The 15,983-nt window shown below is 40.8% G+C and overlaps 1 protein-coding gene across 4 annotated transcripts in view; it reads right to left on the bottom strand.

Moving 5' to 3' along the window:
• LOC125483753 overlaps window positions 1-15,983 on the bottom strand; it is a 48,756-nt gene that overhangs the window by 29,919 nt on the left and 2,854 nt on the right. For 2 of the 4 annotated variants that reach the window (XM_048600354.1, XM_048600355.1), the window contains one exon: window positions 12,078-12,178. Coding sequence is in view for 2 of the 4 variants with exons in the window: in XM_048600353.1 (XP_048456310.1) it covers window positions 8,210-8,218 (9 nt within the window). In the remaining 2 variants the exon portion in view is untranslated. Of the gene's footprint in view, window positions 1-8,209; window positions 8,309-12,077; window positions 12,179-15,983 lie in introns of those variants that run through there. The other 2 variants (XM_048600353.1, XM_048600356.1) reach the window with 1 other exon arrangement.

Here is a 15,983-nt window from a genome sequence, read left to right as displayed (position 1 = left end):
GAAAAAGCAGGACAATCCAACATGACCAGTTGCTGCCCCATCAATCTACTCTTAGTCATCATTATCAAGCAACACTTACTTAGCAATAAACTGCTTCAAATTCCATCATGGTCACGCATTTCCTGACAGCCTTGTTGCTAATATAGATGAAAGAACTGAAATCCAGAGTTGAGGTGAGAGGGACTCACCTTGAAATCAAGGTTGTAGTCGACCAAATGTGCCATCAAGGAGCTCTGGCAAAACTGAAGTCAATGGGAAGTAAGAGGGGAAACTCTGTTGTTTAGAGTCATACCTGGCACAAAGAAAGAAGGTTGTGGTGTTTGGAGATCAGTCATCTCAACTCCAAAACATCTCTGCAGGAGTTCCTCAGGGTACTATCCCTGACCGAACCACCTTCAGCTGCTTCATCAATGACCTTCCCTCCATCATAAGGTTAGAAGTGCAGATGTTCATGATGACTGCATAATCTTTCCACCATTCAAGATTCCTCAGATACTCAAGCAGATACCCAAATTCAACAAGACCTGGACAAATATCCAGGATTGTGCTGACAAGTGGCAACTAATATTCATGCAACACATGTAACAGGCAATGACCATTTCCAAGAAGTGAGAGTCTAATGATTGCACCTTGAAATGCAATAGTATCACAATCACTGAATCCCTCATTATCAACATCCTGGAGGGGGTTACCCTTGACCAGAAAATGAACTGGACTAGCCATATAAATGCCGTGTCTATATGAGCAGGTCAGAAGCTAGGAATCCTGCAGTGAGTAATTCACCTTCTGATTCCTCAGAACCTGTTCATCTACAAAGTGATAGAATACTCCCCACTTGCCTGAATGAGTGCAGCCCCAACAACACTCAAGAAGCTTGACAACATCCAGAACAAAGCAGCCACTTGATTGGCACTACATCCATGAACATTCACTCTCTCCACCACCAATGCTCTGTAGCAGCAGTGTCTACAGCCTAGAACCTTGATGCCATGGCCAAATCCTAAAGCCATCTCCCTCTCCTTCCACAGAATATGTAGGGCTCAATGCGCTGACTCAGTGTGGCCCATTCCCTGATGGACTATCCAAGCAGACCCAACTGACTTGTAGCCCATCTTTTGGACTGAATTTTTCACCCAGACTGATAGACCAACTAAGATCTCGACTTATTTTGCTTGACTGCCAGGACTGAATGGCCAAAATCCCAGACCATAATCACAAGGATCCTGGGCCTTGTTTTGGAAAAACTCCCTGATCAACTGTCTTCAATCCCCAGGCAAAAAATGGCCCAGCACTGCCTGCTGCATTAAAAGTTCTATCTCAGCTGCAAGCCACCTGCCTTGCCATCGACACTAAGGTACCACTGTGAGACAATTTCTTCTGTCTGAGTACACCCGCGAAGTTGCCATCTGAGAGGTAAAAGCTGCTAGTTGACCCTGTGCACTAAAGTGCCACCTGAAAAGCTGATGCTGGTGCATTGCCATTGCCCAGCTGGGTGAAGTAATGGGCAAGGGATACATCATGCCTTTGTGAACATTGAGGCACCTACTGCAGTTGTTGTTGTTCCAGCAAAGGTGAGGGAATGGAGAACTGCCAGGTTTCAACTGAGGCAGTGAAAACTGTGTACTCTCCCAGATTAGAGGCACAGGAACAAATCTACCAGTTACACACAGTTTATGCAGTCAGCCTCTGAAACATTGAGTATCTAGATTAGGCAGAAGTTAGTAAAAGGGGAAAGTTAAATAAATGAGTCGGGTAATTGATGACATCAAAATAGATATATATAATCTCTTGCCACTGAATGGTATAAACTGACTCACCTTCTAAGGAGGGAGAACTGAATTGCAAAAGTTTAAATCAATGTCAAGAATTTAATTGTTTGAACTCTTGCCCATTTCAGTCATCATAATGGTTTTTCCTTTCCCCAGTAAGGGGAACATTACACACAATTGTCAGGATCTGGAATGCCTGAAAGGTGCCTCAAATCAATTCCATGCATTATTTTAAAAAGGAGTTGAAAAGATCCTTGAGGATAAGAATTTTACAAGTGTTATGGACAAAAAGAACGGTCTAGCTTCAAGTGGCACTTCTTTTTCAAACAGTTGGCATGTATGCACAGGCCAAAAGACCACATTATATGCCATTTTTGATTTTAATCCCATGCTTTCCTTGTCAGGGCAGTGTGATCTTTCATGTCAGTGCAATGTATTCATTAGTGTAACAAATCTGAATGTGCAGCATAGAGTGCTGATTTAACAGAACCTGACTGTTAGTATTGACAGCAAGACGCATTTGACACAATGACCTTCAACACAATACTATGTAACATTCAGATTAAAGTTCTCTTGAAAACTGTTGTGGTCTGTTGCAGTGTTTTTTTAAAAAATGGATAATCACTAAACAGCTCCTTATTTTATGTTACATAGTTATATAAGGGGGATTATTTCTACTGGATGCAAGAAAGATGAGATTTATTACAGTTTCTTTTAATTGTAAAAGAGAAATAATATAGTAATTTAGTTGAGTCTTTTTGATTAACAAAAACAAATTCTTAACTTCTAATATTTCTGAAATCTTACAAGGGGACAGTGATGTTATTAGATTAGAAATTCAGAAGTCTGAATGAATGCTCCAAAGATATAAATACAAATCCCACCTTGGTAGCTGGAGGACTTTAAATTCAATTAATTTATCTGGAATAAAACAGTATTCTAATAGTTCACCCGTGCCTTTCAAGGAAATCTTCCTTCCTGAGCCAATTTTGCCTGTATCTGACTGTTGACCTACATCAGTATGGTTGGCTCTTAACAATATTTTTAAATGGCCTAGCAAGCCACAACCACCTGCTCACAGGCAATGAGGAATAACATTACTGATAATACTTACATCCTAAGACCAAATCAAAAGTAAGCAGTGAAAAGGATGAGAGCAAACAGCTAGATCAGTTTTGTCCTTTTTTTTATTATTTCACGGGATGAGAGTGTCACTAGTTAGGCCAATATAATTGCCCATCACTAATTACCCAAAAGCATCTAAGAGCCAACCACATTGCTGAGTCTGGAGTCACACGTAGGCCAGACCAGGTGAGGCTGGCAGTTATCTCTGCAAAAGGACCTGAGTGAATCGGATGGGTTTTTCCAACAATCAACAATGGTTTCATGGTCATCACTGGACTCTTAAATGCAGATTTTTATTAAATTTAAATTCCACCATCTGCAGGATTCAAACCTGTGTCCCCAGAACATTACCTGGGTCCCTGGATTAACAGTGCAGCAATAATACCACTAGGCCATCACCTCCCCTGCTGCAACCTATGGGCAGTACTTAATGAGCTGTGAGACTTCTCAGCCCTGCACCCTCACTAATGCCATGTGATCCTCAACCAACTAACATTTGAAGGAGTGTTAATTGGCAGGAGATGAGATTTTCACCCTTTACTTGGATGGAAGTCCAGCCTCATAGAATCATAGAATCGCTACAGTGTAGAAACAGGCCCTTTGGCCCAACAAGTCCACACCGACCCATCCCCCTATCATCCACCTAATCTACACATCCCTGAACACAATGGGGCAATTTAGCATGGCCAATCCGCAAAGCCTCAATAAATCTAAGAGCCAATCTGACTAACCAGCTACTCTGTGGTGCCAGCTGTGCAAATGGGAGTTGTAGCAACTGCTGGGACTTCAAGCAGTCTATGAATCAGAGCCCTGGATTGAGCTGGAATGGAATTAAGCAGCATGATGGATGGAGAGGCCCATGATCAGGATAGCAAGTCAATGAGGGAGGTATGCACTCAATTCCTGCCCAAGGTCTGCGCAGGTTAATATCCATCCTTGAACTCTGCAAATTTGATTAATTGGCACTTAAAGGCCTTGACTATGGCAAGAGCTGGAGGCCAAACTTATGTGCTGCTTGATCACTGTACAGTTCTGGGCACAGTTGGGGTGGACAGGGTGGGGGGCGGGGTAGTTAGAAGGGCAGCAGGAAGATCATCAGGCTAACTTGATGCATGCACACCTCTGCCCCCATCTTCACAATGCTCCTCTAAACATAGAGTCATACAACATGGAATCAGACCCTTCGGTCCAACCACTGCTTCACTTGGAAGGTGTGTTTGGGGCCTTGAATAGTGAGGAGGGAGACAGCTCTTTACTGACTGTGGTGGCGTCCCCTGACTGACAACTGTTCATCCTTGACTTGACTGAAGGAACATTCCCTGTAGACTTGGTGACAGGGCTATTTGGCTGAAGCGCACACAGTGTGTTTGCCACATAAACTGCTGACGTACGTTGTAGGTGTGAGATTGACATAGCATGATACTGTACAGCAACATGTCCACCTCTGTGACTGATTACTGCTAATCACCATGACAAGCTGCCTGGTTTTGATTCTGTGCCAAACAGCAAGGAAAAAAAAACTGTGAACCTGTACATTCTGCAAGAGGCAGCAAAAATGCAGGCATGGGAAGGCAAGGCTGAGATGCTATGACCATCCAAGTAAGAATGAAGTGAATACATGCTATGAAAACAAACCAAAAGCCCTAAGGTGCACCCTGCTCCAATCTATTAGATAGGTCCTTGTACACAAATGGCTTGGCAGCACCATTCCAATGAATGGTGTTAGTGCATTCCAAAAACGGCATTCAAGTGGATAACTGCATTCTAAGTGAGTCAGAGATGTGCCTGAAATAACTCCACTGAAGCTGGTATCTCATTGCCAAGTCTCCTTTTATTTACACATGGACAATCCTTGACTTTAGTACTGCCGCATTCAGAGTCAGGTACCAGAGTATCAGTATTTCTGACACTCACCTTTTCTGTATATCAGTCAGCCAGGGCTCCTTGATTGAACCAGATTAATGGCCCCAATCAGGGAACTCGTTTTCTATGATGTCCAGCTGGCTGACCTCATTACAATCACTACAGTGCCATGCTGATGTGGTAAGGCTGGTGCATGCCTGATGCCAACATCGATGGATGGGGAGGTATAGACAGTCACTGGTCATGGAATACAGCCTGAGGTTTTTGACAGTCCAATTTGGTGTCTGGAGGAACAAGTGGTGAGTGGAGCTGCCACGCACCCACTCAAACTTTCATGTCAGTTACTGTCACTGGCTAATTTCTATCCAGTGCATAGGAGAACAGCAAACTGCTTGTAACTGGTTTAGGAATAATGAAATGTAAAAGCATGCAAATAGGCTTCACTTTACTCACTGGTGAGTTGGGTCGAAAAATGCATCTTTCACTTCTTGATGTTGAGAATTTCATTTTTCCAACCTTGATGTGTTTTGCCAACTGATCTGCCCCTGCCCCTGTTGTTCAGGAACTGGGAAATATCAATTTCACATCTCGTCTAGAAAATAGCATCCCTGACAGCCTAGCCCTTCCTAGTTCAGCTAAGTTATCAATTTAAACTGTGTGATCTAACCATGGAGAGAAGTTTCTGACAACAAGATATTTTTACAGAAATTCATCAACTAATGTAAATTTTCATTAAAAGATGTATTATACACATTGCATAAGAGTACTTCATTCCCATTTGCTTGTCAATATTTTTGCACAAATCCCTTTAATTTCCATGATTATTCTTTTTCCACTAAATCACGTAGCATCCTGATTTTCTCCAATATTTCCACACTTTAATGCCAGAAGGATTGAATGTGATACTGCTGTATAAATTATTTAGAAACTGAGCACATTCTTTCCTACACTTGACATTTGTTAGCTTTATCTAGCCAACAGTGACTGCACTCTATAAAATACAGCAAACTACTGTACAATGCGAAAACATCATTGTTGTTTTTAATTTCAAAAATATACGTTATTCCTAAAAATATCTTTATATATACAGTCACTAGAGTAGTTTGGTTCTGCACAGTAGTGTATGAAGAAACGCACAAACATTGGAATTTGACTCTATCCAGCAAACAATGCAAAGGCATTTCTTACTTGTGCAAGATTATATTTACATATATTTGAGGCATCAGGAGGATCCAATAACTGAATGGAAGCCCATTTAACTTTAGCAGAAAGACGTCGTTGTGGTATAGGGGCTGCATATTGAGTGCATTCAATTCAGCAGCAATAAAATAAATAAGCTTAGCCTGGGTTAATCACAACCTGTTTTTTCACCTTTTGTTCAGTATCTTATCTTTTACCTTATCCCTTCCAATTTTTCCTCCTTATTTCTCATACCTTAAAGTTGTCAACCCATCATACATATCCACATATAGCAGTAGCTTTGATTTTGCCCATATGTGTATTTCCTGTGGATACTGTGGATCACAACCAATCCATAGCTATTTAAACCACAAAACACAAGCACATTTCCAACAGGGCTGGGCAGAGGGTGGTCAGGAAGGAGAACCATCATCAGTTTCCCAGCTCCCCTAAGCTTGTACTCAAGGGAGGTGTACCACACTCTGAATACCTGACTGACTGAAACCATCTAATTCAGCAAAGGCCAGAAATTAAACTGAGAGGCGTTCTATTCCCTTGTTCATTACCATTTTACACATGCAATTCAACTATCTTCTAATTTTATAAAAATCATGCTCTAGGATTTTTACCTTAGCAGTGCAGCTTTCCTGATCACTATTTGATATTTATGCTCATGATCAATGCTCAAAGAACAACAATCCAACAATAATATTTTTTGGGTCAGTGGTGCGGAGGGAAAAGAGAAAAAATGGAGCATGATCAAAGCAACAACCTCTTTCATTGAGAACAGCGTAGGTCAAACTCTATCCATAACACAAAAGCAGTTTAGACATGAAGTACTTGAGTGTTTATTGATTTATTATAGCTATGTAAGAGGTATTTAGTAAGTTGAGGTCAATTTTAATTTCCAGCCAGATTGCAACACATGCCAAAGAAAATCAAGTAATTTCAATGACACTACTTATTCTTAAAGTTGACCAACTTCATTCAGTCTTTACAACTTAAGTATTTAAATAAAACCAAAAAAGCAACAAGTGGCATCAGCTGACTTACCACTGAAACTATCTGCACAACAAGTGCAAAACTAAAATAATTTATATTTGGATAGCAGTGCTCAACGACTTCCAAAAACATAAAAGTTTTTGAAGCAGATGTCTGTAGTGCTATTTAAATAATAACTACTCTTGTATCAAAACAGGAACCTGGAAATGCTCAGCAAGTCAGACAGCATCTGGGGAGAGACAAACAGAGTTAATGTTTCAGGTCTGACAAATTCAGAAGAAAGGTCTTCAGTTTAAAAAGTTAGCCTGTTTCTCTGTCTACAGATGTTACCTGACTTGCTGACAATTACCAGTGTTTTCTGTTTTTATTTCAGATATCCAACATTTCTGCATTATTTTACTTACAGTCTTATAATTTGGTATCAATGGAGTGGGTGATATTCATAGGCATGTATGACTGGATAAGCTGATAGCAGTGTCAGATGAAGAAGTTAAACTGAAAATATTAAAGCGAATTCTCAGACACGGGAAACCAATGGAGGTTGATGACAATCAGGACATTGTGTGAGGGAGGACACAAGCTTAAATGTTTTAGATGAATTAGTATTTGTGGGAAACAGTGGAGTGGCCAAGAAAGTGATCATAGGAAAAATAACATTCTTAAAATAAATAATGGTATCGTTGTATTGTAGCTAGCAGTATGATGTTAGTGCTAGCTAGCAACTACACTTCTGGCTCTACAGTGGTCTTTATGAAAAAAAGCAGAACTGTGAGCATATACATAAATGCTCATATAAAGGTTTGCTCATTGCCGCCAAGGTTCCAGTAGAATTTTAAAGCACTTTTTGCACTAAAAAGTGTAGTCATTACCAAGATAAAACTGAGATCTTTATATAATTTCTAACAAACTTTAAAACAATGATGTTACACTGCAACTTGTAAGAATCTCAAACAGATTGAGATTTTGCTGAGGTACTCTCAAATGCTGGTTACAAAAATACTTAGTGCGCAACCACAAAATAGAGTTCAAGTGTGTTTTGTACATCAGTTTAAACACTGTCACATCAATGCAGAAAAAATAGTTTAACCAAACTGCAAAAAGCTTTTCAATTGTTACTTGTACTTGTAATGCTAGCAATATAACAACTGAATCAGATTAACGGATACCGGCCTGTCAAAATCGTACCAAAAGATGTTTCCACCATGTCAGTAGCAATTTAAAAAAAGCTCCATAATCATAGAAGAGTAAGGCACGCTGTTTTTAAGCCTTACCTGTTGCATATGAAGCAAAGCTTGCTCAGTTTCTTATAACTTCTGGCAAGTTGGGCCTGTGCTGAAGACTGATCACAGGAGTTCGAACTTTCTGCTTCATCTGAGGCTATTACAAAAGACTGTCAAACTACAACGTCATTAAATCCTGTTCTCAGCTGGTAGGAAAAAGAGATGCCAAAAACTGGCATATTGCCACTTTAGATAAACAGCAAGGGTTGAACTGAAAATGCCTGTAATGGGCTCTATGTTTAATAAGTAATGATGTAGTCTTTGCTGGTCAGAGTTTAATGATTATCCAATATTTGAAACATCTGGAAGAAAACAATGAAGAGGTATTCTATAACTTAAATGACACAAAAGAACAGTTCATATTCATGAGCACGAAACAAGTGCTAAATTTAATGATAGAATAGTGTAAGTGCAGTTGAATGTAGAATAACGGTCAAGCCCCATTTTGGTAATTTGTCCCCATTACACTATTGAATAGCATATATTATCAATGATGCCTGTTGATATTCTCACACATTTAGAACTGAGCGGCAAGATTCCAGGAATGCTCCCTCTTACCTTGCTTTGTATGTAGTGTATATAGTTGACAAAGGGTTCCCGTTCACACCTTTCTATGTCCTACTTTAACAGGACCTCACAATGAGGCGGCAGTAGTAAAAGTTGAAGAAGTCTACCTTCAGAGCAATGGAAGCGATGCCCACCACTGGCACAAACATTGAAAACAAAGGTGATGGGCAGCTGCTAGGTTCCTACATTGAAGTGTTGAATTAGATCAGCACCCTTCAACATGTCAGACACCAACAGTGGTGGAAAAGCAGGCAGTGCTCCAAGATATTACAATTATGAAAAGCGAGACTTTGCTGTGTCCCCATTATAAGTGATGGCAAATACAAGCAGTAGTAAAAGGTCTGCAACAATAATCTGATCACTGGATCAAGTTTGATCAGAGACAGACTGCAGCTGGAATGAGCTATCTATTTTGTTTTAATCCACCCACTTCAGGGGCCTGGAAGAGCCAAGCAGTGGCAGTGCTGCCAGGGAGAGTACAAGACTGAAAGAACACCATGGCAAAAACAGGGCCTTGCACTAAAAAGTCACCAATTGCTGCTTTACAGTCTCTCAAAGCAGCATGAAGACATAATACAGTTGGAAAGATGGTTCTGCCACAAGCTATGGTTGCAGTCATGATACTCCTCATCTATCACAGAAGTTTGCATTTGGAATAAACATGACATACTTTTGGAAAGAGATACCTTCAATGCAAAATCTGGCTCTTGGAGAAATTATTGACTAGGATGATAACACTGGACTGCAGAAACTTTCATCAATGGACACTTTCTACATGTTATTTGGACACAGATGGAGCAATTATCTGTTTATCTGTTGATAAACAACCTTACATGTCTGAGAGAGGTTACCTTCCATCTTCATCTGCCCAATTATTTGCCCTGGATGATGGAACCTTGTGACGAAAGCCCAGCTTCTGGAAATGCTATGATGCAAAGGCAGACGAATTGTGAAATACTAAACATTCTCTATAGCCAGCTATTTAAGTTAAGAGCAAAGTCGCCATAATTCCAGAGGGCTGCTCATGCATTAGAGAGATGGTTGGCAGTGAATTTAATCTGAGGGACCCATGCCTGATGTAGGGATCACATTAAGAAAGCAGGACCTACATGGTAACCTCAGCTAGTGCAGGAATTGAACTCATGTTGTTGGCATCACTCTGTATTGGTAACCAGCCATCCAAGTGACTGAGCTAACCAACCAAACTTGCTAGTCAACAGGAAAACTTGTATACCTCTCATCTTTCAGGTAAACACAGTTGTCAGCCAGTCAACGGCGAGTTTGGGTAGAAGTTCCTGAACCTCTTGTCAGGCCTCAGAAAGCTCAGTACTGTGTACCACGTCACACTCAAAGCAGATGCCAAACCCCTCTGTTTGTTCACACCCAGGAAAGATTCCATTTCCCACTTTGGATCAAGGCAAAAGAGGAGATTGAGACAATATTCAGGAAGATTGAGACAATGCTCAGGTCACTCAGCTAGCTACAAGGTATTCAGTTATGGTGTCATTTCACAGATCGCAGAGATTCATTCAAATGTGTGTCTTATACATTTGAACATTGCAGTGCAATGTGAAATAATTCTAATGGTAGCTGTGGATGAGAGCCTGGCTAAGCTTGCAAACAGCACACTCCTCACCAGGTTAGATACCAACAGTAGGTTCTGGAAACTTCTATGAAATGAAAAACTGTTCACCACATTCATTACATGTTACAGGTATTATTACTTTAACCACCTGCAAAATTGGCATCATATCCTCAGCCTGAGAGTTTTCAGTGGACAATGTCCAATATATAAGAAGGCATAGAAGACATGTCACATGGACAACATTCTTGACCACGGATCCACTAAAGGTCAACACAACCAGACAGTATGGAGAATAAAAATTGAAAAACCAGTTCTGAGGAAGGGTCACCGGACCCGAAACATTAACTCTGATTTTTTCTTCACAGATGCTGCCAGATCTGCTGAGCTTTTCCACCAACTTCCATCTTTGTTCCTGAAAACAGTGTGGAGAGTCTTGTTGCATAAGTTATAGATGCTATGATGACAGTTAATGACAAGTATGAGCTCTCCTAGATAACAATCAAATTCTTGAGCCATGTGGCTCAGGCAGTAGGAAAAATGGCAGTTCCAGAGAAGACAGAAGCTATCACGACCTTTCCACCACCCAAGAATACTGCAATATTCCAACAGTTCACAGGTATTGTGAACCAGAAAGGGGAATTTTTACCTCATGTAGCCCAATGAACCTCTCAGACAACTTTTGAAACAAGATCAGTTCAGGTGATGATATGAATATCAGCAACGCTCATTTGACCATGTGAAAAAAAAGCTCATTTTATCTGAGGCATTTGCAAATCATAACCCAGCTCTTCCAGCTGTAATAGTGGCAGATGTGACATTCACAGGTCTAGGAGCAGTCTTATTTCTGATTGAACATGATGGAATCAGACAAGCAGCTTACTATGCTTTCAGCACTCTCACAGACACAGAACAAACACATGTCTTTATTGAGAAGGAACCACTTGCAGTGAAAGAGTCACGTAAGAAATTCTTTGATTACCCTTTAGGTTTGCCGATCAGGATTGAAACTGACCAAAAGCCAGTGATGACTTTGTTACACATAAAAGAACTGGCAAAGAATCCAAGGATTCAATTTGCAGATGATAGAATATGACACAATCACAGAGTATGTAGAAAGAAAACAACAAAGTAACAGTGATACTTTATCAACACTCCAGATGAGGAGGAGGACAAAAAACTTCATTCATGCAGTTGAGAACTTCACAGCCTTAATCATTCACTATTTGTCAGACACCACGGAGAAGATGCAGGAAGTTTGGGAAGCTCAGTTATATGATGAACAATTTGCGAAGATGTGTGTGATCTACTTGGAGGTTTGACCAGAGTATGTTCCCAATAATCTAATCCTGTGGCAGTATTTGGAATAATGTAGTTAAGTCTGAATTGTCATGATTTTTTGCTGCATAACTGTGTACAATGTTGGTAGCCCACTCTTCCAGCATCACAACCCTCCAAGATCTATGTAAGTTCCTCCAAATCTGGATTTTCCTGTGGAAATCTTTCTCTCCTTTACAATATTCATATTGACCATATCTTCTTGACCAAGATTTTGGTCACTGAATTTGAATTTTGTCATAACTTGCTATTGCATAGGTTTTTTCTACCATCACTGTATAGAATGATTTCAGGCAAGTAAAGCTGGATGAGAATAGTAATTTTCTAACTACATTCTGGATTCCATTCACGAGACCGCATGGTTGTGCTTACCTTTTAGCATTTCCAGTGTTCCAGAAGTGTATCAACACAGACAGCACAAGTTAGTCAGTGATCTTCTCGGAGTGGGAGCTTTTTTTGGATAATCTGCTGGTCTATGTTTGTGAAAAAAAAAAGAAACAAGCAAATCAAAATCAGAATCTAGTGCAAATGCTGGACAGAGCTTACTGAATGAATTGGAAGCTAAATACGAAGAAGTTTCAATTAAAGATGTCTGAAATCAATTATGTAGTTTGTGTACTGGCTACAAAAGGACTTCATGTGGATACTGACAAGTTAAGAGCTGCTGCAGTGGGGCAGCAACCAACAGATGTGACATATAGGCCACTTCAATGCAACATCCTCAAACTGCTCCAATCTGTGTCTTGTAATGATTGTAACAAAATCAGCCAGGTGGACCTCATTGAATATGACTTTCCTGATTGGGGCAAACCCTGGCTGACAGATAGAAACAGGAGTGTCAGAAGTTCTGCTCACTTTGAGATCTGGCTCTGAGCGAGCTGGATCAGTGTCAAGGACTCTCCATGTATAAATAAAGGGTGACTTGGTGACGGGATACTGGCCTCTGGAGTTAGTTCATGTCTATTACTTCATTTGCAGAGATATCAACCATACATGACATATAAGGAAAACAGATGTGCATTGCCTATAAAGAAAGTTAAAGATGCTAAAACAGTGCGTGAACATTTCCAGAATCACTAAGAAGCAACAGCTTGCTACTTTCTGGAAGTCATCAATCCAGCAGAGACATTGATTCTGAAAGCCAATTGTCTTCCTCAAAGAAAGCCAATTCCCAAGAAGATGCAATTCTTGCAGGAAGTAGTGATGAGAGGATATCTGATAGCATTGAGACACACCTGTTGCTATGAGAAACTGTTGGATATATAAAGATGAAGTTAGAGCTCAAGATGTTATCTTGTATGAAGGAAGTAGAGTTATTATTCTTAAGAAGTTGTGAAAAGAGATGCTGAAGCATGTCCATAAAAGTCATCAAGGAAGTCAGTCTAGCCTGAGGAAGCCAAGAGGGTGCTCTACAGGCTAAATATGAGCAAAAAGACTAAGGAGTACATTAACCAGTTCAGTGGTTTAATGAGTTCCAAGGTAAGCCATAAAAAGCCACTTTTGACATGCAACATCCCAGACCATGGAACAAGTTTGGAGTAGATCTCTTCACTCTCACATGAACTGATTAACTCGTCATCATCGAGTACTATTTTTTTTAAAGTTACCTGTTAAGAGATGTTATCACACAAATGAGAGTCCAGAGACAGTATATACCTGTTAGGGTGAAGGACAAGGCTGGTCAGTATAGGGAATGCTGGATGACTAGAGAAATTGGAGTTTTGGTCAAGAAAAAGAAGAAAGTATATGTCAGGTATAGACAGCAGGGATCAAGTGAATCCCTACAAGAGTATAAAGGCAGTAGGAGAATACTTAAGAGGGAAATCAGGAGGGCCAAAAGGGGACATACAATAGCTTTAGCAAATAGGGTTAAAGAAAATCCAAAGGGATTCTACAAATTCATTAAGGACAAGAGAATAACTAGGGAGACAATAGGACACCTTAAAGAACAGCAAGGCTGCTTATATGTGGAACTGCAGGAGATAGGAGAGATACTAAATGAATATTTTGCATCAGTGTTTACTGTGAAGAAGGATATGGAAGCTAGAGAACTTGGGGAAATAAGTAGTGACATCTTGAAAAATGTCCATATTACAGAGGAGGAGGTGCTGGACATCTGAAAATGCATAAAGGTGGATAAATCCCCAGGACCTGACCAAGTGTACCCTCGAACTTGGTGGAAACTAGGGAAGTGATTGGTGGGCACCTTGCTGAGATATTTGTCTCATCGATAGCCATAGATGAGTTGCCGGAAGACTGGAGGTTAGCTAACATTGTGCCACTATTTAAGAAAGGTGGTAAGGAAAAGCCAGGGAACTATAGACCGGTGAGCCTAACATTAGTGGTGGATAAGTTGTTGGAGAGGATCATGAGGATTTACATGCATTTCGAAAGGCAAGAACTGATTAGGGATGGTCAACATGGCTTTGTGCGTGGGAAATCGTGTCTCACTAACTTGATTGAGTTTTTTTGAAGAAGCTACAACGAGGATTGATGAGGGCAGAGCAATGGACGTGATCTATATGGACTTAAGTAAGGCGTTTGACAAAGTTCAGCATGGTAGACTGATTAGCAAGGTTAGATCACATGGAACACAAGGAGAACCAGCCATTTGGATACAGAACTGGCTTGAAGGTAGGAGACAGAGGGTGATGGTGGGACGTTGCTTTTTAGACTGGAGGCCTGTGGCTAGCGGTATGCCACAAGGATCGATGCTGGGTCCACTGCTTTTCATCATTTATATAAATGATTTGGACGTGAACTTAGGAGGTATGGTTAGTAAGTTTGCCGGTGACACTAAAATTGGAGGTGCGGTGGACAGCGAAGTAGGTTACTTCAGAGCACAACAGGACATTGATCAGATGGGCTGATGGGCCAAAGAGTGACAGATGGAATTTAATTTAGATAAAAGTGGGGAAAAGGCAAATCAGGCAGGACTTATACAATTAACGGTAAGGTCCTGGGAGTGTTCCTGAACAAAGAGACTTTGCAGGTTCATAGTTCCTTGAAAGTGGAGTCGCAGGTAGATTGGATATTGAAGAAGGCATTTGGTATGCTTGCCTTTACTGGTCAGTGCATTGAGTACAGGAGTCGGGAGGTCATGCTGTGGCTGTACAGGACATTGGTTCGGCCACTTTTGGACTATTGTGTGCAATTCTGGTCTCCCTGCTATAGGAAGGATGTTGTGAAACTTGAAAGGGTTCAGAAAAAATTTACAAGGATGTTGCCGGGTATGGAGGGTTTGAGCTGTAAGGAGAGCCTGAATAGGCTGGAGCTATTTTCCCTGGAGAGTCGCAGGCTAAGGGGTGCCCTTATAGAGGTTTATGAAATCATGAGGGCGTGGAAAGGATGAATACACAAGGCCTTTACCCCAGGTAGGGGAGACCAAAACTAGAGGGCATAGGTTTAAGGTGAGAGAGGAAAGATTTAAAAGGGACCTAAGGGGCAATTTTTCCAGGCAGAGGATGATGTGTGTATGGAATGAGCTGCAAGAGGAAGTGGTGGAGACTGGTACAATTACAACATTTAAAAGGCATCTGGATGGGTATATGAATAGGAATGGTTTAGGGGGATATGTGCCAAATGCTGGCAAATGGGACTAAATTAATTTAGGATATCTGGTCGGCATGGACGAATTGGACCAAAGGGTCTGTTTCCATTCTGAGTAGCTCTATGAGTGTGTGACTCTATGACTTCTGGAGCAGGTGCAGCTTGAATGAGGGCCTCCTGATCTAGAAGTAGGGATACTACCAGCGCAGTATAAAACACTCCCCCAACCATCAACTATTAGTCTGAACACAAGGAGTGAGACCAATTGACTTCAGTGACCAGCAGTGGGATTGTAGAATCCTGTACATGCGCAGACAGAAATGAAAGTGGGACTGACAAGAATTGACATAGAGTTTTCTTAAAGAATATTAGCTTTCTGTGACCGTGTCTGTTGGCGAATTGTATAACCTATAACTGCAAATTGTATTATATGCAATTTTATTTAATGAAAAGAGCAATAATTGGAGAAGAACAATTGCACTTAGTGCACTGGCCAACTTGTTGTAATGATGTGACTTCTGCCTCTTCTGTAAGGGCATTTATTTGCAGTCTGTGGCAGTCATTTAAATACATATCACTTGAAACCACCCTGCAGACTTTTGCTGTGAAATAATTCTTGACATCCTAACCTGCTTACCAAAATCAGAGTCAAAAAGAGATTTGAGGAGAGGGATAGTAGGAACTGCAGATGCTGGAGAATCCGAGACAACAAGGTGCAGGGCTGGATGA

Source organism: Rhincodon typus, chromosome 8 (assembly GCF_021869965.1).
Source record: "Rhincodon typus isolate 14 chromosome 8, sRhiTyp1.1, whole genome shotgun sequence".
NCBI lineage: Eukaryota > Metazoa > Chordata > Chondrichthyes > Orectolobiformes > Rhincodontidae > Rhincodon > Rhincodon typus.
Note: the sequence above shows the minus strand (reverse complement) of the source record. Positions and strands in the feature narration are given on the sequence as shown.